The sequence below is a fragment of the Leptidea sinapis genome, chromosome Z (genome assembly GCF_905404315.1).
Source record: "Leptidea sinapis chromosome Z, ilLepSina1.1, whole genome shotgun sequence".
Lineage (NCBI taxonomy): Eukaryota > Metazoa > Arthropoda > Insecta > Lepidoptera > Pieridae > Leptidea > Leptidea sinapis.
The window spans coordinates 14541941-14569467 of record NC_066312.1 but is presented as its reverse complement, the minus strand read 5'-3'; the positions used below and the strand labels follow the sequence as shown (position 1 = coordinate 14569467).

At 33.7% G+C, this 27527-nt stretch overlaps 1 protein-coding gene across 1 annotated transcript in view; it reads left to right on the top strand.

Moving 5' to 3' along the window:
- LOC126978941 (adenylate cyclase type 6-like) overlaps positions 1 to 27527 on the top strand; it is a 308068-nt gene that overhangs the window by 188357 nt on the left and 92184 nt on the right. Inside the window, exon 4 of the mRNA XM_050828068.1 lies at positions 5915 to 6011. Coding sequence (XP_050684025.1) covers positions 5915 to 6011 — 97 coding nt within the window. The remainder of the gene's footprint in view (positions 1 to 5914; positions 6012 to 27527) is intronic.

The following is a 27527-nucleotide window of genomic DNA, read 5'->3' as shown; positions in this document are numbered from 1 at the left end:
TTTCTTTTCTTCTTCCTTACACTTTTGAGTCAGAACTAGAACTGCCATAGGCCACGCTTAGTATGGCTTAAATACCCCCGGATCTGTTCTATTTTCAAAAGGATTCTCCCTTTCCATCTTTAAATTTAAATGTTTTCCTGCTTACACATTTTCCATCCTCTCTACTCTGTTCGATTTGATCTTGAACTTACTAGAAATTTCCATTAACTTTACAAAACGCAAAAAATTCCAAACACTGGTAGGTGTACCAAACCCGGATCTACAGCGTCTAAAGTAATCACTTTTCCGCTGAGCTATGAGTATTCCTGACGTAGCTGTTGAATCTAACAATGTCTTGAAGTTTGACAACTCTCGTCATTTACGTCGAAGCGTTGTTACGCAACAATTATTATTTTTTTTTCTTGTTACATATATTATTGGTATTACGAAATAAAAACTCATAAGAAGCGGCTACCGACATCGGAAACAAAAAATTATAAATTTTAATTGTTACTATAGAGAGTTATCGCGGAGAACTTAATTATAGAATTCGAGTTAATTTTTGACATAGATTATTATTACGTATATTTAAACTGTGTATTAACGGCCGTTCCCAATATTCAGTCTATCTCTTACTTGAGATACAAATCTTAACTATCGTTGACTTTTCGGTCCCAATAAACTTATTGACGGTAACTCACCTTATCCGTTACTTATACGCTGTGTGTCAATGAGACGACGTTTAGCTTACCAGCGATATAAAGTTTGTATGGAAATTGCAATTCACGCGTCCTAATATAAGGCGATAAGAATGACTTATCGGGTATATTGGGACAGCTTCAGATTATTGACTAGCTAATTACTGACAGTAGAAGATAGTAATTTATCTCTATCTGTAGATAGTATATTAGGAACGGCCGTAAGCCGTGACGTATTTGAAGTCGCATAACTCAAACCAGTTCCTGCTGCAAATATTGGTACTATAATAGTGGTTATATTCTATTTGGAAGGTGTTGTTACTCAGTTCAAGTTTTATTACTGTATGTTAAAGTATTTCCTAAGGTGGATTTGTTCCCCCACTAGGGGTAAATGCCTTATTTTCTAAACAAAAACCATAGAGAAGACGAACTCAACATATTATTTTCTATGTAAAGTAAAATACAAATAATTATTTTTGATATGAATGACTGACTTCACATCGCAATCAGAGACTCAAAGCGAAATCAAATGAACCATACAACGATTGAAAATGTCCCAATATTAATGATGTGATCAAACACAATAATGAACATTAACCGCATAAACGTTATGATGAATATATAATTCTCTACGAAATCATTTGTTTTGATAAATGCAATATTGATAACATAATGTTTCGTACAATTTACATATTTGAGAAAGTACAATAATTGTAGTTAATAAGCTTTGCACGTCATTGCATAATATCATTAAAATTTGTTTAAAGGAAGGTGAATAAACAATAATTCCTTTCATTTCCTATCTGTACGAAAACACTCTATATTACCTATCATAGTTAGGAACACTTAAACTAGATAGACGTTTTAAGCTCTGCTGAGCTGAATTTCTGTGCACATCACTGACCTTTATCACTTATATGTCGGATAGGCTGTCGCCTATGAAACTGATTCCATTTAATACTCACCATTTTGGCTCTTATAGCAGTAGTTACTTATGTATGCAGGGTTTTAACTAATATCAGTGCTATAATATTATGTTATGTAAACTCACCGCGTCTTTTCAAGAATTCATCACGAAAATAGCTGTTACTTTTTATGTGTTAGTCTGTTCTTCGTGTATATTATAACATACCATAATAGGAAGCATTAGCATTTCGTCTTTGCAGTTTATGTTTCGCTACAAAATATATACAAATTTGATTGGTTTTTCCGTGCAATAGGGCTACCTGTAGCCTATTTACTATGTACTATCCTACTATTACTACTAAAAGTGTTTTACTTATTATAAATGTATTAAAGTACATTTAAGAATTAACTTTTGTTATGTCCAAACCAGTCGCTGTAGCCACCGGATTCAATTAAAATTCTATTCTACCTACTACGCTGTCAACCAATACATTTCATGCACATATTGTGAGCGGTCTGAATAGTTTCCAATCTCCCATCCCGTCGGATTAATCTTGGCATCGTTATTGTTAAATTTGATTAGAGAATCACATTATAAAACAGTCGGGAATGTTAAACAATTTTAGTTACTCTTGAACATAATATATAAACTCTGCATTTTTTTTATCTTCAACTTATTAATTATCAGAATGAATAAGTAAAGGAATAAGTATCTGAATGAATGATCCACATAATTTTAACGTCTCTCATCCAAAAACAGTCAAAATTCAATATTTGAGAATCTCAGGTTTAAATGTCGGCTGAAGGTGCAGCAGTACTACAAAGCGCTGTACTGTTGTTCAATGTTGAGAACAAGCTTCAATGTTCCTTTAGATAGTTGAAATGGTGAGATCTAGAAAAGCGGACTAGAAGCGGGAATCGCTAGCCCGCTTTTGCCCGCCTCACGAGCAGAGCGTGTGGTAGTGCTTTACGATCGACATGTCAAAGCAGTTTTGTCGAAACTGATATTATTATTTTTTATTTATATCACACACTTACAGTTTTTAATATGAGTGCACTATATATTTCATTAACAATTATTGTTTTGCAAAGGTTTATCACAGTGCAACAAAGCGGCGATGTGACGGCGATCAAAGAGAAATTAAACCGGCGATAACCAATGACAGGTCAAAGATAATATAACCAGATAATTATGAAAACATCAATAAATAAAAAATATTGATTTCAACTTCATAATAAATGTATATTTATTCGATGCTAAGTTTGGCAAATTTTTTTAACTAACTAACATTTCAAAGTTTTGGATTTATTATATTTTTATATTAACTCACTTTCTAGTGATGCAATTTTACGTTTTAATCTTCTGGAATTTAAAATTTCATAAGATGTTATGAAGAGCTTTATGATTGTTTTATAATAATCTTTAGTTAAAAGACAGTACTTTAAATCACACATGCGATGGTCACCCGACTGGTGACCAAGATTAAATCCAATGGCTTCAAGTGAGTGTTTTGCATTTCAAGACAGATATAGTGAGATATTATGTCTGTCACTCTTCAGGGCCTTGCGTTTCACGGAAGATAGAAAATTCAAGTCATTCCTGTGCAGCTCTACTTATTATGTTACTTCTCCAGGCTTGATAATTTCTCCGAGGGTAACACATAATCGGGCTGTCAGGTCATTTAAAGTATATATTGTAAGTCTATTGCGGTTATTAAACTTGACTGAATTTAGTCATCTAAATTCAGAAGCAAATTTAGAAACATATTAGAAGCTTCTGATCACACTGTCCTAAATTTGGTTACTGAATCAGTCACAACTTAAAGCGCGACGAATTCGGATGTTTCATATAAGTACGAGAATTGCTCCAGTGTTGTCCAGGCCAGTATAAAATTGGCCGTTGCCGTTGCCGTTGGCTCAATTAAAATTGAAAAAAGAAAGGGAAGAACATGGGTGAAAGAATATTAACTTATTGCGATTACACCTTCCTAAATTCGTTTCTAATTTGGCTTCTAAATGATTTTGTCAGTCAGAAAGCACACTTGCTTCTGAATTTAGGATGCTGGCTTGCTCAATTCGATTATACTTTTATAAATTCAGTTATGACTGACTTAAGACGACTAAATTCAGTCAACTGTAATAAGCCTGGATGTTTATTAACTAGATGACTTACAGGCAGGTCAACTGCTCCGAAACACGCTTCATAAGTATTATTCCGGTCGATTCAGCAGTTTTCGCAGTATAACCGAAGGAAAAAAACGGCTCTTCATTTATTTATTTACATAAGTTATATCATTGAATCAGTACATTTATTAATATAATCGACAATATCTTTTTACGGAACGAGTTTTCATTTTCCATAATGACAACCCACAGCAAGCTAAGAATACGTCCAAAGAGAATTTAAACACTACGTTCAAATACGTCATAAAAGACAAGTTTCGTCAAAACTGTGTCATCTTTCATAATATAACCGCAAAGCAGTATTCAAACTGAGCAATAAAAATTTCATAATATTTTTTCTGTTTTTATAAATTTGGATAAAATTAAGCACTTAAAACTGAAGAACCGGGAATGATAGCGTCAAACCTGAACATACAAAATTTTCTGTTATTATTTCAGTCAGCTACAATTATGTAAAATAAATTTTACTATGGGAATTGTTTTGATAGTGCGAAGAGTTTCCTTACAACAGCCGCAATGTCTAAAGGCCTTGATCCACCGATAGGTAAGAATGTGAGTCTCATTATATGTACTTTATTTAATACATAGAATACTTGACTTGACGAGGAGAACATAATATTATATACAATAAATACTAACCTGAATTATGAATTCGCGTAGCAGCGGCCTAATAAAATATTTCCTATCACTGCCGGCGATCGTATGCTAAACATTAAAAATATTTAAAAGTTTATGAGAAAAAGCAACAGATATTAAATGTAATAAACATTTTTTTTAAATGAATCTTACCTAATATCAACGTTATTTTTGATTAAGATGAAATTGGTCATCATCTCAGAATGATCTAAATGTGGTTTTGGTGCTATTCATGTCCATGATTTATTAGTACAGACAAACGACAATATTCACTGTTCTATTGATTAAAATTTTCTATTTGCATAAAATGAGAATACGTTATGGACTAAATCACCACTTTTATAATATTTTATAAGTTTTATTATACTTTTTTAGGAAAAACATACTTCAAAGTTATATAATAATGTATACATAGCAAACTATAAACATGTTTACAATGATTATTTCACTCTGTGAAATTGAACCTGCAATTGGCATCAATTTTAAAATTAAACGAAAAAGATTATTTTTTTCATGCGTTGCTCTCAAATGTATTGAATAAAAAGAGCTGTTTCACCTAATTCCTGAAGCCGAATTCCACCTGCACACGACACGCCACAAATTAGCATATCATAACCACCATCTGGATGTGAGGTGGTCCTGCACAGTGCGGTTTTCAAGGAGCTTTATTTCACGTACTACAAAGCAAATCCAGTCAGGTGTCAGATCTAAAGTACAGATTAGGAAAAGAAAACTGTTCGGCGAGCTCTGTTTTCGTTGGACGTAAGAAATTTAAGCGGGCCGGATGGCATTTCTCCAATCGTGGAATCGGAAATCGTTAGGAGGTGTGCCCCTGAGTTGACGCCGGTGCTAACAAATCTTTTCCAGCACCTCATTTTCAAAAGGTGTAGTCCCTGACTCATGGAAGTCTGCCCTAGTCCATCCGATCCAAAATGGAGACAGTTCGGATCCGGCAAACTATAGGCCTATAGCTATTACCTCCCTGCTCTACAAAATTTTGGAGAACAAGTTTCATCGCGAGCTCTTGGTATATCTAGATGGTCACCAGTTGATCAACGACTGACAGTACCGCTATCGCCATGGTCGGTTGGCAGGCGATCTTCTGGTATACCTAAAATACAGATAGGCGGCGGCTATCGAAAGCAAGGGGTAACGCCTGGCAGTTAGCCTGGATAAAGCGAAGGCCTTTGATCGTGTATGACACAAGGCGCAATTATGATATAGTCCCCACCATCTGGATGTGTGGCGGTCCTCCATAGTGCGGTTTACAAGGAACTTTCTTCCACGCTACAAACCTATGGAATGAGCTTCCTTGTGCGTTGTTTCCAGGGCGATACGACATGGGTACCTTCAAAAAAAGCGCTTGCACCTTAAGGCCCACAACGATCCTGTGATTCCTCTGGTGTTGCAAGAGAATGTGGGCGGCGGTGATACTCGTTTTGCATAAAAAAAAACTTGAAAAATTGTAAAACGTTCTGCTAACTTTAATTAATAATTAATTTTTGTTATAGGTGGAGGCGGACGGCGTACCCATCGCATCGTCACTTGCGCTGCCGCTATGCCCCGCAGGAAAACCCAATGTGGACGCCCAGCCTCTACTTGCAGATGGTAAATAGATTTATTTCCTTTTCAAACAGCCTTCCTAGTAAGAGTACATTTTATTGTTTAGCATTTTTCTTATTGTTTTATGTAAATTCATAGTTCTTGTTTTTTATTAGTTCGGACCCTCGGCACACGAATCAGACACAAATGGTCCACTTTATTAAAGGTTCCGTTATAATAAATCATAGAACTTATTCACCATTTATAATAATGTACCATATCCGTAATAGGAAATCATATAAATTCAAAATTTACTAACAATAGCTAAAAGTTTGATCCACCTTTCACATATACGTAGATAAAAAACACAATGGAATTTTATCCCTGTAAAACGAACTATTGTGAAAAATTCAAAGCTTCCTGCCGAAGAAGGATTATGAATCCGTTCAAAAGCAATAATTCCATCAACAGCCTGGTATAGACGAGAGATACGACTAATACTAATAGATTGAAAGGTTTTAAAAAATTGTATTTGATTCTCAACCTTATTGAAATGAAATAACAATAATATAGTTTCAGTTTTAAGATAAGTAAATGTAGTTTGAAAAATATAATATACATGAATCACTTGTTGCTATTTGAAATTATATTTACTAGTTAAGCAGCTGTAGAGATGTTGATTGGGATGTAGACATTCTGGCTTTCGTTTCAGTCCATTATTACTTAGTAAACAGTATTGCTTCACGTGTTCATATTAATTACGAGCGGCTGGCGCGAGTTTGGTCACGAGTTTACAAGGCATAATTACCGTATATTGTTCACAATTTCAAAGGTTTTAATTTAATTTCACCGATGCCTCATTCCATTCTCTAAACAAAAGTGGCTAAGTCACTTTTCATAAGCATGGGCTATCTACCATAAATTATTCAGCCGCTTCAGATTTCTTTCAGCTTTATAAGCAATGTTAGCAATACGCAGTTATTCGTGAATGATACAGTTACAGAGGGCTAACGAACACGTCTCCGTCGATAGTATTTACGGGAATACGAATGATTTAAGAAGTTCCCGCTGGAATGATGTCCTCATTTAAGTTCACGTTACAAGAGTTGTACATCCTGGTGGAATTTGAGGCAGAGCGAGTAATAGTCTGCCTTCTCTCAAATCAATTCGAGCCTCCCAACTGCTAAGTAAATGTAGACCTATGAGCCCGTTGAAGTATTCATGAAATCGATATATGAAAAGCTTCATGCTATCAGTGTCATTTAACTCAGCGAAACACGGTAAACTAATAGAATTATTATTCCTAGTAGTCGCGTGTATATGAGTCACTTCAAAAGGATCAAAATTTAGGGGATAATCTTCAAAATATTTCTCGACAGCTTCAGGGCTTACAAAATACTAGTCAGTTAGTAATTTTAAAGGTGGGTTTTTAATCTGGATATAGGGCAACTGCCTCTGCGTCATGTAGTTGATTGTTATTAGTTGTTGTTGTAGAAAATCCATTATTAGCCTAGTCACAATATTGGGTGTATTCAGGTAGTACGAGTCATTATGAGCCGCAGAGTCGTTCAGGTTGAGCTCGGGAGATTTAAAATAATTGGTTGAGGGTGGATTACCAAACCTACTCCAATCATTCTGTTAGTCGGAGGCAATTCTTTAGTAGTGAATCGTTGTATATCACTCATAGGCTGAGGGCTTGTGCTTGTGGTGAGTTGTAACTTAAATACATGGCTACGAGGGTTTTGGGGGAGGTGCAACGAACAGTCTTTGTGTATTGGTGAGCTTACGATACAGCTTAAACGGTTGAGAAGAAGTACTAACTATGCGGGGCCCCAGTGGTGCCTCCCAATCGCCGCGTTAGTGAAAATTCTGTCGACGTGGGGATGCAAAAGATAGGGAGGGTAGTGCGGAGTTGACGTTAGGGGTACATTAGCTCCTCTTGTACGTATTCAAGTGAATTTTCTTTGGTAGGAGGGCGCATCTAAAAGTTTCTCTACGTACGTAGAAACGGTTGCATCATCATCATCACCTTCTTATAAAGTTCACTTTTTGCTTCAATGGTAGTCACATAAGTCATAATAGTACTTACAAAGTTTGAAAGTGTTCGTAGATTTCTTGCGGTGTCTTACTACCTTGTTCCTAATAAGTAATAGCCTGTTCACGGAATGAGTGAACAGGAATGAAGTACATGTAAGTACATGTACTTAATTTCTGTTTTCTCTCCGTGAATCGAAGTTTGATTTCTCCTGGGCTGCTGCAGACATATTGATTCTTGGTATCCTCTGCTTGAAAGCACCCGAAGTAGCTTCTCAACGTAATTATCGAAGAAAGATAAGTCTCGAATACTACTCGCGAATATCCTACCGACTGCGCTAAGTAGTTTTGCGGCAACCAATGATTCGAAAAATAACCAAAATCTCTCATAACACTTTAATTAAATTTAAAGTACAATTAAATATATTAAAACTAAAATAATCTAATCTATTCGAAGTGTGAATATATAATGAATGTCTTAATTATTTTAAATTAACACGAGTCGACAAATTGGGGTCAGCTATCAGATATCCGACACTTCCACAATTAACGGCGAAACTGCAAAGTTGGCGATCCTCCTAGGGCAACCATACGTAATTAACAAGTACAGTATTATAAACATGTTTTATTATTTTGTTTTTCCTGTAATAACATCCCATGAAAACATCTCAAAACAACTAAATAAAAACCTATATTATGCACTACGAAATTATTTGGCAATTTACGTATCATTATAGTTGCTATACCAAGTTCCCACAGCTGTAAAAATTAGTTTTGTTTTTCGTTTTTCCCAGCTTGAGATTTTCTATACTCAATTCTAATCAGTAGAAGTTAGTTACTTATTGTTATAAATAGGACATAGCGAGGGGTATTGTTTACAAATCTGCCTGCCGAAGACGGCTGTATTTTTCAGGTATCCGTTGAATGCCAGACTATGCAAGGAAAATTGTTTTAGTGTTTACAAAATTAAAATAACTAAGTGGACATTTGGTGGACTAATTAATGTGTACGTATGTGCTATTGTCAGTTTTCTATTAAGATTAGCAACATCGTAGAAAATTTAAATAATTTAAATAAATAGTAAAGAGATGCCTGATATCTGATGAGAAAGCTCCAGTCGCTCAAATGGCAATGGAGGGGCCTATGCTCGTAGTTTCCCTGCCAGATTAGAAATGAGGAGATCCGTAGAGAACTAAAGTCACTGACATAGCCCAATTGTGAAACTGACGTGACAGTGGTCAGGGAACATAGTTCAACGGACGGATAGCCAATGGGGCAGAAAAGTCCTCGAATGACAACCACGTACTGGAAGACGCAGTGATGGTAGGCCCCCGACAAGTTGGGACTGGTAGCTCAATCTTCTCTTGATGCCGTTCCCACGATTAGACATTAGACATTACATGTGTACAGTACACAGACAGTTCCACACAACAGACATTACATGTGCACAGCACAGTACCCACTAAGCAATTGCAACAGTATCCGGTAAGAGCAACTCTAGTATCAGAAATCGATGAGTTGGTGTCAAGCAGTACATAGTTTAGTATATTATAGTTTTTCTACTTGTGTGCCTGGATTGCATCTTACAGCGTAGAAGATTTTAACCAAACTCATTGATAGGTAGACGGAATTCTTCAATTTTATATTCTCCCAAAGCCTAGTGCCAGTGTACAGTATGTTACTAGTGTATGTTACAAATGTTCTATTATACGCATTTCTTTGCCATGTTGATCATAAATAGATACAGGAAATGTATCAGGTGTTTGCTTTTTTATTATAATTTCATGATCCCGGTTAGATTTTACAAAAAAATTATAGCCTGTTAACAATAAGAAATTAGTTACATTTTTACTGGGATAACACGATTATTAGACATCACCTTATCCAGTCCCAAAAAAATGTATCTCCGTTACTCCTAAAACTTAAACATTATGATGTCAAAAATTCGAATACAAATTTTTATTAATCATACTTCGAAAATATAAGTACTTTTTCGGAAATCCTGTAGAAATAGGTTCCGCAGGGTTCTATTTACGGTCCTTTCTTGTTTATTATTTATATTAACAACGTCTTCTTTGCCGAAGCTACTTCTATTATTTTTAAAGTGAAACGCCATAGTCGTATGAATATTGATAACGAGGTGAACAATGCATTCTGAGGATGTGTTTCGTATTATATTTGTTCTAAAAATTTTAAGTTAACATTATGGTCATGGCAGTTTCTAGTAAATTTACTTATGAGCCTATGTATATACATAACATAGTCAAGAATATATTGAGAGGTAACAGTCAAAATGTTTATTTCTTTATATTATATATCTCTCAATGATTTTTTACGACCTATGTTATAAATATCTCGAACATCCCTCTTCTGCAGCACAAATATTATGGTATTAATATAGGCAGCATTGCCCCATAGCAGTATACCATAGTACATTGAAAATAACAGAATTAAACTAGTCGCTTTGTATTTATGTCTGTTAGTTGTCTAAACTTTTTAACCGAACTAAGTCTATTAGCCAAACCTTAAATATAGGTAATGCTAAGAAATATAGCAGATTCCATCAGTTTTATCATTTCTACGCTTAACAAAACGCTTGCATCTACATTTTTCAATTCAACTTCATCGTCATCATCTTAATGATTATCACTTCAGCCTAAAGACGTCCATTGCTGGACGAAGGCCTCCCCCATTGATCTCCCCGATCGGTCCTGCGCTGTCCTCACTTTACTGCTCTACCGGTCATCTATCCTTCGAGCCCTGCCCACTACCACTTTTTACAGTTTCGCAATCATCCATCATTAATTCGACTTATTATTATTTTATTCTTAAACAAGAAATACAAAAAAATATCTGTTTTTAAAAATTGCTTATGTTCCGATATGATCTCCTTCATTTTAAAATTATTAAAGCATGGAGTGCTATAGTGAAAAGGCTATTAAAATTTTACTAGAGTTTAAAATTGTCAGAGCTTTTATTAACAGTCTACAAATTTTTACATTATGTACTTATGAAAATTCTGAATTCATATTAGATTCTATCGAGAAATACACCATTGAGACTATACTAAATAATATATAATACTATAATAACTAAATATATACTAAATATTTTATATTCATATAAACCTCAATTGTAATATAAATTTCTTCACACTAAAGAAAACATAAAAGATTCATAATTTTGAAAAAAAGTGTCTTGTCTGTTATATCATAATAACGGCTATTACCTTAACACATTTGAAGTTTTAAATGTTACTTAACGCCATATTTTATGTTTAATATTTCATGTTATTTTTTTAATTTTAAGTGTCTCTCTGTTCCGACTAATCTACGAAATATTTAGACTTATTATAAAAGATCTTTTATTGCCAGATAGCCCTTGATAAAAGGCTATAATAGTAAGGCTGCTTCTATTTTAGAAATTAAATGCAATAATTAAAAACAGACGAAATACCTTTACCTTACCTTTACATTGAGACTGACGAATCACATGAACAGTTTCAAGACACATTCCATAACATTAAATCATTTTGACATAACATTTTTTATGTTAAAAAAAATTGAGAAATGTTTTTAGTGGGTGACGAGCGACATTAGAATAATAATTAAGAATATTAAATTTATATTTTATCAGCGATTTAGTCAATGGATTATACGACTATTAACTTATTTAGTAAATACTGAAAAACAGAAAAGATTTTCTCTTTTTTCAAAAGTGTATAATGTGTATCAATGAAACGATTCGAGTAACGCAGATAGATTTAAATAATACATTAGGCACTCCATCTCAGATCTTAATATTAATTCACGAGAGAAGCAAAAACCCTGTATTTGAAATGCTAATTGAAATGGTAGGTATCTACTCAGAAGACATTTACAATAATAAAAAAATACTTCGTGAAATGTGCGATACATATTGTACCCAAAACATTTCTTAGAAGTTAATTCATATGTCGTACAATAGGGGAAAGGTCTTATAAATATCTCTACAATATAATACAAAAACACTGCTTGATCGTAAATATGATGTCTTGAAAATTAATTTTCATGGAATATTTCAAAAGCGACGCTTGTAGTGATAGACCAGTGCCGAAGCCTTTGAAAATGATAAAAAGTGAAACAAAATAATAGTAGGAATGTAATTGTAATTTATTTGATTTAACAGTGTAAATGTGTTTGGGACATAAAAAGGTAAATTTTCACCAAATTTCGTAGAAAAAAAAATTTTTTTTGATAAAGATATAAATAAAAAACCAAAATCTTGTTTTTTTCTTTTTCACCTAAATTTTGAGGTTATGTGAAAAAAGTGTAATTACAAAAGTTGTAGATCTCTTTATTACCTACAACTTTGCCAATTAACTTTTTGCCATAGGACTTGTAGTTTTGCCGGAAATCGAGATAAACCGTGTTTTACCCTAAAACACCCCCCATTTTCCACTTCCCGACCTCCCGTAATTTATTTTTCCCTTAATTTTTGTTTTATTCTCGTCCTTTACCAATGGGTTTCATCCTACAGTAATTTTTTTTGGTTTCAAAAATTATCGACCCTGGTCTATGAGAGTTCTGTTCTGATGAAATAATAAAAGAATTCATAAGAAAATTTTAAATACAACAAATAATTATAGATCATATTACTCAGAAAATTTTACGTTTCTAAGTCAAGGGGAAGTAGTCCATGGGTTATATTTTATGAAGTACTAATTATTATAAGGATGTTGATCTCTACGTGTTCCTGAAATAAATGTATTAAGTGCCAACCAATATAATTTATTTTAGATATTTTCTTCCTTACCAAAAATAAATTTATTTTTATTGTTGAAAATATATTGTTAAACAAAGATGACATCAGTCAAACCACCAAAATTATTAAAAAAACACTCATAATAACAACACACACACACAGAAAACATGATTTTATGTGTAGATTTTTTTTCCTTGCTCGCTTTGCTATATTTGTTTTATCTCGAGTAGATTATTTATGAATTCATGATTATTTTTTAGTTCTTGCCTATATAATATAAAATCACTTTTGGCCAATGATCTGTACTTTATTACCTAGCTAATAAGAGATGTAATGTGCTGTTGATTTTATGAAATAAATAATAATAATAATAATTATACAAAAATATGAAACTTGGCTTAAGCTAATATACTTTACTAATAATAAGGCGATACCATATATTATAGTGACTATAATTTTAAACATAAAAATGCAGTATCTATTACAAACCGCAACGCGGTAATACGAAGAAATATTACGTGATTATATGTTATTTATACTCTTTGGTTTTTACAAATGTTGCATTTCCCACAATTTCAATAGGTGTGTGTGATCATTTTAACATTAATTCTTTTTATTGCATTTTTAAATTAATACACATTTTAAAATGAAACTTTTTTTAATTTCGCAAGACTTAGTCTCGCGAATATTAAATCACTTTCTATTTGTTTATTTTGGTGATAAGCGCTTTTAAGCGTAATTTTTTATGTTTGTTACCTCAGAACTTTTGACTGGGTGATTTGATGATGCTCTTCAAAGATAGTTTGAAGGAAGTCTAGTGCGGTTCTGACTATTTGATCCATGATAAGTTCTTAAGGGCAAATTAACGATACTCGGCCGAATCTTTTTTACGCTATCCGAATATGTGAGTCACCTACCGTAACGTCGTGGTCCGTGGAATTCCTTAACGACGAAGGCTGCGATCTGTAGCAGAATTTCTAACCGTCTGTAATCAAATTGCTAACGTTCATTGCGTAGATCTATACATATTCAGACAAATTAGTGTGTGTACCTCAGATTCACTAAAAATTAAAAAAAACAACCGACTTCAAAAAAACTTCCAAACCAACAAACATGCACTAAAAAGCTACTAAGTTAACATGGTTTCTTTTCCATTGTGTGTCCCATAACTCTTTCTATAATTTCTGTTCGATACGTCGTCATCCGTTCATTTTATTTATAATTTATAATTTGAAAATTATCCTCCGACTGTTATGCATTCTAGATAGTTATCAATGTGCTCTAATTGTACATACGTGTAATTTCAGTAGCGTACGCCCATAAATGCAATTAGCTTCTGTGGCGGCGTTCCTTTGTATACAATTACGTCACAGTGCATAATGTAAAGATTAGTGGCTGTAAATTTGGAATTTTCATAGTACCTTAAAAGCTTTCCTGACTATTCCCGCAATAGTGTCCGTACGTCTATATGTATGCATGTGTGTGAAAATCGGTTAATTCATTCAAAAGTTATTGCCGTTGTAAAATTAAAAAAAATAGTGTTTTATTAAAATTATTACCAGACTTTTCAGCTTTTTGAGTTCAAAACAACACAAGTTATATTTCGGTATGGCATTAGCGGGAAGTTGCAGGAATGGCCTTTAGAGTCAACCGTTTTCCTATTTTTTTTAAATAATGTATATAAATGTTAATTATTATCACCACTAAATAATATTATTCAACTAAATATGTAGTACTTTCAAATTTTCATTGTGAGAACAAAGGGCATGTTTGTCTGTCATAATCTACTGTTCTTTAATTTGTCTAGATTATAGGATTGTTAGTCTCTTTTGGTTTACGCACATGCCATATCCAGTTTATACTTCATTCTTGTGTTGCACAAAATAAAAGTGTATATAAGATACATAATAGCCTTAAGGGTAATTGTATACACTTTTATAATAAAGTCCCAGCCACTGTTCAGGCATTATCTATAAATAAATGTGAATGTTTTATTAAAAACTGGCTTTTTCGTAAATCCTAAGAATGTCTAAGTGACCTACAGCCTGGAACTAGATTATGATTATTTATAGCAATAGCAATCATAGTACAATATGTTATATTTCATTAAAAAGAACGCAAAAAAAAAGAATGCTGGGAGAGTTTTTTGCTAGTATATTAGAAACGACATCAAAAAGAATTCTATAGGAATCAATTTTGAGAAAATAAATGCCTTTTATGCCTTAAGCCTTTATAGACATAAAGCTTCAAGATATTTTAGCAAAAAATCAACAAATAGAAGATAAACAAAAAAGATCTGCAAGAGCTCTTCCATGTTTATTCGATCTAACGTCATTGCTTTGTTCATTTCAACGGAAAGCTTTGAATGCGACTGAGCTCGCCTTGAATTTTTTATTTGACTCAACATTTAATCTAGGCTTAAAATAGTCAACAGCGAACAAACAATAAAAAACTTCCATCGAGGCAACTGCAAAGGTAAGCATAAAAGTCTTTGATAAAAGAAATGGCGGATGCAATTTCATTATACTTATTGTTTATTTAGCTTTCATCCTGTTACTTATCTTTCCTGACTGAATAGAAGACTTGACCTTTTTTATTTCTCGACCTGAATATTAAAATAGATGGGCATTGATGACAGTAAAAAATATTATATTATATTCAAATCCGTCTAGCTATTGCCGTGCACAAACGAACAACAGACAGACACTGGGACGCTCCTTTGCACAGGATGCCGGCTAGTTTATGTCTACCACAACGACGCTTATTTCTGCCGTGAAGCAGTAATGTGTAAACATTAGTTTGTTTTGTGTGAAATTACTGAGCAATTGAGACTAAACTTCTTGTGTCTCAAGGTGACGAGCGCAATTGTAATGCCGCTCAGAATTTTCAGGTTTTTCAAGAATCTTGAGTAGCACTGCATTGTAATTAGTAAGGCGTATCAATTACCATCAGCTGAACGTCCTGCTCATCTCGTCCCTTATTTTCATAAAAAAGACAAAAATTCTAAACTCTACATTTCTAGGCTCGTTTCTGTTTATTGCACTTTTTGCGAAATTTGGGCAAACACCGGTGGGAGGCTCCTTTGCTCAGGATGCCGGCTAGATTATGGGTACCACAACGGCGCCTATTTCTGCCGTGGGACAGTAATGCTTAAGCATTACTGTGTTTTGATCTGCATGGCGCTGTAGCTAGTGAAATTACTAAGCAAATGAGACCTAACATCTTATGTCTCAAGGTTTCGAGCGCAATTGTAGTGCCGCTCATTATTTATGGATTTTTCAATAATCCTGAGCGGCACTGCATTGTAATGATCAGGGTGTATCAACGTTCTGCTTGTATTGTTGTATATTCCAATTTACAGAAACAGCCCTTCGGATATCAAGAAATACTCTATTGTAGCATCCTGATTTGCCAAAATAAGAAGTCATCCGTTAAATCATCCGATACCATCGAATGCAAAACTTCTCAACCTTCAGAATATTTTGCACTTGGCTCATTCCAATACATAATACAGTACGAATTTGTTGAAGTTTAAATTTTTATCAGTTTTAATCAATTGTCGCCTAATATCAATTTCGGGCCGTATAATATCAAGTCACCGGGCTACCATCGTCATCAGAGAGATGATCATTATCGCATCTGAATTCACTGAACCAAGAATACACACACCTTCAAGACTTTGGGCCTTCACCGCCAAATATCGATTAAAGTCTCTGGCAATTTTTTTTGGCTTTAGTCATAGTGAAAATCACACAAAAAATCATGGCATGAATATTTTCTCGACAATTCATTGCACTTCAGCCGCACAATTTTTAAAAAGATGCTACAATGTAAAGATATTCGTTATACTTAAGGTTGAGTATCACGCCAACGACCTTCAGCGTTTGGGCGGAGCTGGCTATCTCTATTCACGGGCACACACACCAACCCCGCACAAATACAATTCGTGTAAAAGTTAGCGGCACTAAATTTAGAGATAAAATAGCTATTTTTTCAAATTAAAGCGATAAAAATATCACCAGTAGTTCAGTATTTTTTATTAGGTGCTATTTTACGTTTTACAATTCTTTTTAACGTGTGGTTTTGGAGATTACATTTCAGTCCCTAATATATACTTTTTTTAATCTCCCAGCTAAATAATTGCAGAGCATTAATGCGACTTAGATGTAGCCTACTCTCAAAATATTCCATTTTCAAACGCAGTAATTGTTTTATAATATTAACATTGCGATTAATGGCCAGTCTAGAAACATTCAGTATGGCTCACGTATACATTACAGGGAAATAACTCTCACACACTCATAATTTATTCAAATACAATTGGTGGCGTGGCTTAAATTTAATGAATTTCAATTTTTCGGACCGGTCGGCATTTGTTTTTATTTTTGCGAAATTCGCATGATAAACAAAAACGATTGAATTTAAATAATTCTCAGTAAAGTTATAGTTACTTGCCTTATTGGTTCTGAAGGTGAGAATGAATTTGACATAAATATATTGTCATCGCTCACTCATTAGGATTAATTCTTATAAAATGCATCATTTCGCAGTATAATATTATTAACAATACTTACCAAATTTAGTACCTACAATTGATAAACAACATAAACAATTTGAGATTTTAGTATATCGGGATTAACTTGAAAATGGAAATTTCTTTAATAAATACGCGTTCTGATTCAAGCTTCGATTTGACTATGTGTTAACAAAATTAATAAGTAACATCAGTTGGCACTTTGAATAACATTACTCCTCATAAATATTTATATGAATTTCTAATATTTGCGTCTATTTTGTTTTTGTGCGTTATAATTCAAGACTTGAATTACTTTATTGCGTGTTAGTTATTCATATTTCCATTAGAATAAAAATATTGAGCCTAAATCTGTAACATATCAATGATTAATATCCGGACGACCGAGCCTTGCTCGGATTTTTAAGAATGTACAAAACTTGAACAAAAAAAAATACTAATAGGACATCTGGATTTGAACCGGGGTCTTCTACATTCCGGATAACCCAATGTCCCATTTGAGCTAAAATAGTCTTGTATATAGCGGTGAAATTTACCTTTGTATTCTAAAGGTATTTAAACTAAATATTAAAACTAGATAGCTAGATCGATATCTCGCCCCCGAAACTACCTGTATACCAACTAAATTTAATAAAAATCGTTGGAGCCGTTTTCGAGATTCAGATTATATATGTTTAAAGATATAACACAGAAATTCTCCAAGCGTATAAAACAATTGGGAAAAAAATTGTAGTAGTCATTAAATTCACTTCTTATCTTATATTATCAATCAAAGAGCGCAGAATTAATAATATTTCCACTAACATGAGATGTGCCGATACCATCGTTGTGCTTCAACGCCGTTCAAACGCTCAAATGCCTTTATTATTTTATGTTTCGAGCACTATTTCACTAGAATATTCATAAAAAGTTGTTTCCACCTGTGCGCTACTTCTTAATTTTAATTTGGCACTTTGACGAGTATAGAATAACAAAATATCATAAAATGTGCATTATTTTCTAGTATATTTATTTTTATTATTGTTATATTATGATAATAAAAATTGTGTAGGTAAAAATTTCAGTAGGATTAAAAAAAGGATTTGCTCAATCTTTTTAGAAACCACAAGATATTGTAACTGAAAACTGTTCTTACGTATGAGAAGTTGTGTTTTCTGATTTATATCCAGTATGGATTTTGCAACCCAATTTGTCAGGCGAGGTGGCAATCAGACATATTATGTTTGTATAAAAAAGTAATATGGTGAATATTTCGATGAGTTATATGAAACACCAAACTTCCGGTTTACTTCACGAGTCACCAAGTTGCCGTCAATCACGTAATATTTACAAATAAATTACCATCAAACCAAAAACTGAAACACGGATAAAGACACATTTTATTTTCGTCTTTTGTATTCCTAGCAGTTTTTATATGTTGTGATTTAGTAAATGCTTGGTATTATTATTTGATTCCCATATCCAGGTATGAACTTTATCCTAGTTAACATCGAACACGAAGAATATTCATGCATCCCAATATAAGGCGATAAGAATGACATATCGGGTGTAGTGGGACAGCTTCAGATTATTGACAGATAATTACTGACAGTAGAAGGTTGTAATTTATCTCTATCCGTAGATAGTATATTGGGAACGGCCGTTAATTAATAACCTTCTCAACCCCAATAATTGCATATTACGTATTTGCTCTTTCAAATCTAAACACTGTATCTAAAATGGTCTTTGGTATACGGACAAAGGAATCGTATTAAATGTTCACTTTACCGCTCTGTTACTGAATTACTATTTATTATTCTCAAATTTTGTCGAACATTTGCATAATAAAAAACAAACAAGAAAAGAATAATCATGATGTTTTCAAAATAGCGAATTATGTCAAGGTCGCAATACCTTTACGCTGGTAGGATATATTTTCCTATCAAATCAAATCAAAACCGCTTTATTCACTTCATTCAGGTCAAGGAAATGACACTTATAAATGTCAAAAGTTTTCTTTTCTTTGTATATTTACCGTCACATTGGAAAGAGTAGAGCTCTTTTAAATAAAAATTTGTAGCTTCATCTTTTTACAGAGTATTTCAGTTATAATATAATATGGTAACGCGATGCAACAAAAAATACTTAAAGGTAAAATGCTGAATACTCTAACCTTAAAACGAGAAAAAAGTCAATGTAAATTAATACGTAAAAACAAGAGTTATTGAGTACAGTAGATGGATCAATACACACACACCATAAATAAATATGGGTATTTTGTGAGCATGTTATATCGACTCTATAACTCTCGCGAAACTAAGCCGTTTGACGTGGTCTTCATAGCAATATTATAGTCAATATCTTTAAGTAAATTGGATGAAATTACGTCCCTATTCTACTTTTTCCAATAATAATTTAAATTTAAAATAGGGCGTACTGCAAACATTTATTCATGATACTTACCTCCGTCAGAAATCATGTTGGCTATTTAATTATCAATAAGCTCTAGATGAAGCAATCTTCCATCCAAGACAACCGGATTCACGGCTTATTGCAACTGACGTTTGAACATTCATGCCACGTTTTGCTCTGACAATAGGAAATAGAATCATGACTAGTGTACTGTATGTAAATAACAATACAACATGGAATATACTAGATAGACAGACTCTAAGAATAGCAAGTGTGCGACATACATTAATTTTGCAAAAAAATGATTCTAAATTTTAATCGTTTTGTGTAACCCACAAAACTATTGCATAAATAGCCTCAGTTTTTAACAAAAGTAATTAGACTCGTTATATCTAATATATAAAATTCTCGTGTCATGGTGTTAAACATTGAACTCCTCCGAAACTGCTTGACCGATTCTCATGAAATTTTGAGTGCATATTGGGTAGGTCTGAGAATCGGACAACATCTTTTTTTCATCCCCCTAAATGTTAAGGGTGGTCCACACGATTTTTTTTGGGGCTAATTTTTTTAAGTTTGTGTGATTATGAGTCAGCATTAAAAAATACATACAACTTCAAATTTTCACTCATCTACGATCAACAGTTACTTTTGTATCGCGATTTTAATATCGGCAATACATCGTTTGCTGGGTCAGCTAGCAGATAAACTATTACATATTTTGATAAGAGTTGTCACTCGATTCAATGTAATTTAATTGGAAATTTAGTCATGAAAATCTTTAATTTAAATCAAATCGCGCCTTTTGTCGACATGCTATATCCGACTTTAACCTAGCAATAAGGTGCTTTGACAGCTTTACACCTCTTACCAACACTGACATATAGTAAGTCATGCTTTGATCTGCCAACACGGTGGATCAAAAGTGCCAATTGTTTCCCATATTTTTTGCTATTTTTCACATTCGATCGCTGAAACTGGAGTGTATGACCTTACAATCATCAACGATCCATTATGGCATACGCTAAGAAAATTTGTACATAACCGATTACGATTTATTGCCACTTCGATACCTTTTTATTTATTGATTTGTTTTGCACATAAATATAAAATACATTTAAGTAGTTATTGTTATACTAATGTAGATTAAGGATTGGTCTCCTGCTGTGCTCCAACTAGATACCCAATACCTAAGATAGAATTTCAATTGCTGTTTTTATAACGGCAACTATTAAATGCTTGTGTGCGTGGCATCTTGACACTCAAAAGCATCTGTTATTAAGTGTTATTTAACATTGAAATTAATAAAATGCAAAATACTTACTGATGATATGTGATCCCAGTGTCTCTATATACATATACAGAGTTTTACTATCATTTTGATTAACACAAGACCTGGATCATCATTCAAGAATAGTATAATATCGCCACAAGTTTTGAAAGATCTACATAAGCTGCAGCGCGCGTATAAAATAAAAAGTATGTGTGTACTTATGTATGCCCACAAGAAGTAATTCTTCTTTAGCGTAACAAAACAAACATCCTTAAAAAAAATTAACATGGTGTCATTTTACATTTGTAGAATGAAAAATATTAAATTATTTTTATATAGTTAGAGACCTTTTTCTTAAACATTTATATAAATTGAATATAATATATTGAAATTTATTTAATTCTCGTCCATTGTGATTCAGTAGACATATTAGTTTAAGGAGGCTTGGTAGGTGAAGTATAGTATCATACAAATAGTCTAGTTGACCAGATTACGTCAGGATATCGAATATTCGTGACGCGGTGTGCGCACGCATCGTATTTCAAAAAGCCAAAAGAACAATTTATTCATAGAGTAACTTAAAATAATATAATTGTTACAAAAAATATCGACTTCAAATACATATATACCTAGTCTGGTCTTAAATATTGTTATAATAAAAAACATAACTACGTTTAAATTTGCAATCGATTGTTATTTATTCGCGCCAATCTGTGTTCTAATTTCTTGTGATATAAACATGGAGTGGGGTGATAAATAGTATCAAACAATAGCATTACAGATAGTTGGTATGGAGCCAAAAGACTCGTAATCCGCTTGGTATTACTTGATGTTTGTGTTCCGGTTTTTTGATGTAATGTACCCTTAGTATATACTAAAAGGGAAATCAAAGCAGTAAAGGAAAGCATGTACTGCCCTCACCTCTGGGCGGGCGATCCCCAGTAATAATTGACGATCAAGTCATCTCCTTTCGCCTTGATTCCTTGGCGTTGCGTAGAGATGTGCGCTCACTCTTCATCTTCTACCGCATATGTCACAAGGAGTGTTCTGGTTGATAACAGCAGCCGAATTCCACCACCGGACAGCACCTCAAAATGCGTAATTATAGTCGCATCATGTTGACGTCTAACATTTCACAACCACGCGTTTTGCCGAGCACAGCCGCATTATGGTATCAATTACCAGCTGCTGTTCCCCCACCGATGAATTCAGGTACCTGCATAGAGCATACTCCCACCTTAAAGCCGGACTCGTCTCTTGAGCCCTGGATTTTCGGATTGTGGTTGCCTCACCACTCCCTATTTGTTCTCTGTTTTATACTACAAGATTATTTAGGACATGGAATCTTATAATGGTCCGTTATTGAAAATTTAATAGGTAAAATGAAAACAACTTTAAAGTGGTACAACAACGTGTTAGTATTGTTTACCCAGATTTATTTATTACTGACAAATACATCAACAAAAAACATGTCCGAGTTAATACTCAAAGCTCAATGGAATTAGAGTGGTGTGTTACGTATCAAGGAGATAATCTAAATTTTAAATTGACAGATTATAATAGATAATGGTGAAGGTTTTTTTCACGGAGAAAGTGCGTGTTGCATTTGGTGACGGGCCTCAACATATAAAGGATTGTATTAAAGTCAATGGATTTTATAAATGAGGTTCATATCTTAAATGTTTTCATGTTAATGTGTAACCTGATGGACACTATAGTATATCGTAGGTTTTAAATGAACTTTCTTTCACGTACAACAACGCAGTGGAATGAGCTTCCTTGTGCGGTGTTTCCGGGACGATCCGACATAGGTTATACCTTCAAAAAGCGCGTACACCTTCATTGAAGGTAGGCAGCGGTCCTATAATTCCTTTGGTGTTGCAAAAGAATGTGGACGGTGGTTATCGCTAAGCACCAGGTCACCTGTACTTTCGGTTGTCCTAAATTTTTTTTATCAAATAGGATACCATATAGCAAAACATCTTCTCCTTGTAATAATAGAAATGTAAAAAAATCATTCAATCTAGGTACAATATTTTGTAGTTGGTTCTAAGTTAACTTAAATAGTACGACTCATTCAAAACTAATATATTTTAATGAAATGCAAATACAAAATAATTCAAAGGTAAGTAGTACCATTCTAAACATATATCTTCGTAGCAAGAGTTTTGAATAAATTTGAATCTCATTTTTTATTACTTTCGCGAGTTTTTTGCCCACGATTTGTGAATAAAAACTAACATATCTTATAATGATAAAACATAAAATAGAGTAATGACTCTGTTTTATTTATAGTATTATTATTTATTATTATGTAGTAACCTAGTTAAAAATATATTAATTATTAATGTACAACTAAAAAACTGACTTTGACTGTGTGCCCGATTGAAAAGTTGTATCATGTAAATTGTATGCAAATGTCTGTGGATTTAGAATATCCCATCGTTGAGCGCTGTGTGTACAGGTGGCGAATCTAAAAATAACATTTTACTCGAAGCGAATAAAACTTTTATACATTCATATGTACCTATTTTCTAGCCATAAATAAAAATAGTTTAAAAAAATAAATAAAAAACAAGATTTGCTTGAAAAGATAATGGTTCAAATTTAAAATAAATATCTGCCTTAAAGATAAAAAATTACATAAATTAACAAAATTCTTATTTTTAATAATTTTATCTAATTAATTTATTGTCATCGGTCTCCGATAAATCTTGCCGTATAAAGTTTGAATGAAATCTGGCCGTTTAAAGTGGGTCAAAATCGTGCTCAAATAAGTCGGTTACAAACAAACATACATACAGGTAAAGCTAACAAAAAGCATGTAATAAAAAAAGTGTCTTTGTACTTATATACGCATGCAAGAAATTATTCTTCTTTGGCGTAATAAAAGAATTTACTTAAAATATTTTATTCTTCGTGCTATTTCACGTCTGAGTTACAAGAGGTGTTGCAGCTGAAGTATGATATAATTAACGTCAGGGTGGCGAAAGTGCGTGACGGTGTGCGCGGGCATCGTATAAATTCACTGATAATTTTTTTGATTTCTCTTTAGTGTAAATTCCGCTTATGAGATAACTTTGGAACTTACTCTTAAAAAAAAACCAAAATCGTTGAATAATTATGGATTTCCGCAAAATAACGCCTAAGTCAATAAATATACTTAAAAAATTTCCCTCGCGACAAAAGAAGTATGTCAAATCAAATCAAAATCCCATTATTCATGTAGGTCACGGAAATGACACTTATGGATGTCAAAAAAATATTTATTTTTAATTGAATCTACTGCGATACTACTAAAAAATTATTACTTCATAATAAACACGTTTGAAAATAACATCCATCGAAAAGGTTACTATAGGTGTATTCTACGAATAACCATCGGATCTAATTAAGAATTATTGTTCATTGACGGTTATGATAAAGATGAGAGAGGCCAGATGGACATTGATCGAGAATTGAAAGTCGATGAAAATATTTTGACACTGTATTTCCATATTCGCGTACTTTTGGTATATAAAATAGTAAAATACTGACGTCGCTATACTTTTCCAAGTGGGGAAATCTATGTCTAATGCGTAAGTATAAGTAGTAATTAATATATCTAACATTACATCAAATACTTTTAATGATCTAATTTACAAGTGCGAGGCTCCTTTGCGCAGGCTGCCGGCTAGATTACGGGAACAGCATTACTGTGTTTCAGTATAAAGGGCGCCGTAGCAAGTTAAATGACAAGGCAAATGAGACTTAACATCTTATGTCTCAAGGTGAAGAGCGCAATTATTGACCTGCCGCTCAGAATTTCTGGATTTTCAAGAATTAGAAGAAGGCATTGCAAGGAACGATTAATGCCACTGTAATTAGAAATATCCTGCATATAAATCCAAGATGATACTGATCCTATTTTTTTTTATGGAATACGAGGACAAACTAGCGTACGGGTCCCCTGGTGTTAAGTGATCACCGCCGCCCACATTCTATTGCAACACCAGAGGAATCACAAGAGCGTTGTCGGCTGTTAAGGAAGGTGTACGCGCTTTTTTTGAAGGTATCCATGTCGTATCGTCCCGGAACCACCGCACAAGGAAGCTCATTCCACAGCTTTGTAGTACGTGGAAGAAAGCTCCTTGAAAACCGCACTGTGGAGGACCGCCACACATCCAGATGGTGGGAATGATATCCTAACTTGTGGCGTGTCGTGCGAAGGTGAAATTCGGCGGCAGGAATCAGGTTAAACAGCTCTTCGGAATACTCCCCGTGACAAATGCGGTAGAAGACACACAATGAAGCGACGTCTCTACGCAACGTCAAGTGATCCAGACGTTCACAGAGCACTATTTGTTACGAGTGTGCATTTATGATCGCAACAAACGTTTGTATGACTATATCGACTCAAGATCAACATATATTGATAGTCGTAAATGAACCGATATCATTCATATAATTCATTTCTCTTAGTAGAATATTTATTCCGAACGGGTGAATATTTGTTTTTTTTTAAACTTCCTTGGGCGCGCTAATAACTTTATATTTATTTATCTTATTACACTTTATAATAAAGACACTAAGGAAGCGCGATCACATAATTTTTTTTTTTACATAAATTAGCTTTTAATTAAACTGACCAATGACTAATAAAGACGCACTAAGGAAGAAATTAAAAAGTATATTAGTCAGCGTTCTTGTTAATAGTTTTCAATAAACAAGCCACGAGTCTAGAAACTTCTTAACATTCTAATAAGAGGAAATACATTCTGAGTGGTTTTCAAAGTCATTTGAGTATTATTATTCATTAAAGCAAGCGTGTCTCCCCTTTTGTTATACACAGATTTTTTAAGCGCGAAGCGGGTGTGCTCAATGTCGAATGAGAAAAAGTACACGTTTGCAAGATTTCTCAATCGTTCATTCTGCTTTACGTAACCGCACGACACGTGCAAGTAAAATCTTCAAATTACAACGTATAAAGTGTATGGCTTATTTCGTAGAATTGTCGAAAATTCCAGCCAATTAGAGAGCACGCCGACCAGTTCGTTCGGGTCATAGTATCCAAAATAGACAAGCTCGCTGATGGTTCGCGCCACTGACCTGTATAAATTCAACTGGACAGGCTGTTTTATGTTTGACAGCAAATTTTTTGTGCCCATTTGAAGCGCCACTCGTGAGCGTCCAGAGAACTAGTTTTGACGTATAATACAAATGCTGCGAGAGAAGCGTACATTACTCTGAAGTATTTTTTCATTTTTAATTAATTTCGGTCGCTTTCCGTGTTATTTATACTTCATGTATCAACGTAATAAAGTACACAATTTTTTTTTTTGTAAAACGTTTTCCTATCGATGTTTATTTATCACTAGTTTTAGTTCCGCAGATTCTCGCTACATGGCCAACAGGCACAAAAGAACTTTGACAGCCGCTAGTCCAGTGGTAAATAGTAGGGGTCAGTGGTTCACGTAAAATTTCGTTAGTTGGCAACTTGAGTTTGGAGGCCTATGCATTACAATTCCATGTAACACATTGCAATGGTCGTATCTGTGTTAACAAATGCCCCTGCGAGCGATACAGTACAGGAATATGGCAAATGTTTGATACGGAATTCGCTTGGATGAGCGCACAGATTTCGTCGTGGTTTCCGGGCAACGGTGTGCCCAAGCTTACATAAACAACGCCAGGCTACATGTTGCAACCATCACGTCAGACTGCGCACGATATTATGAAATCTGTGTAATGTAGTGGCCATCCAAGACCCCTGACCTGAATCCGATTGAATACATTTGGGACTTGCTTGACAGCTGCATCCTGAAGCGCCCTATTACCGCAAACACTGCAGCAGCTCACCGAAGCGATGTTTCATGATTGAAAGCGCCTTCCACAAGAAGATAAGGATAAACACGCATGACGGGCCGTTGTCAAGCTGAGACAAGGGCTCATAGAAGCCGCACACTTTATTTGAGCACGAATATTTTACCGAAATATGAATATTTATTTGACAGGTGTTAAATTATCATCAATTTATATATTATTGTAATGAGTTTTTATTATATTTTTTTATTAAAAATATAGTTAGTAAAAATAACATATTATTTTTAACTTAATAGTGGTTTAAACAAAATAAAGCGATCAAAATAGTGTTCTCTTAATTATTTACAGTAGTATTAATAGTATATTGTAAATATTTATATTTTATAAATATGGAAAAAAGTATTTTTTTTTGTTTAAACTCATCTGCTATCGTTTGACCACATGCCTTTTTAAGCACACACTTTTTCTTTAAAATACTAAAATAGCTTACTAGAACGTTGCACAAGGATAATATTATGTACATTGAAATAATGATATGGGTCACTGATGGGCCTTGAAACTTTATAAATTCTTAAATTGGAAGCTCTCCAAGTAGGAAAGTAATTCATCAGTGATTATTTATCGGTGGAAGATCTACGATGTTCTTTATGAGAAATACCGTGCACGTAATTTATACGTCAAATTTAAAAATGGTTTCAGATATTTTACTATTTACTTTTTTCCGCTTGTTTCCGCCCATCTAACACAAGCTTTATTTTACTGTATTACCAAAATTTCTCTTACTTGGATAACTAATCAATAGAAA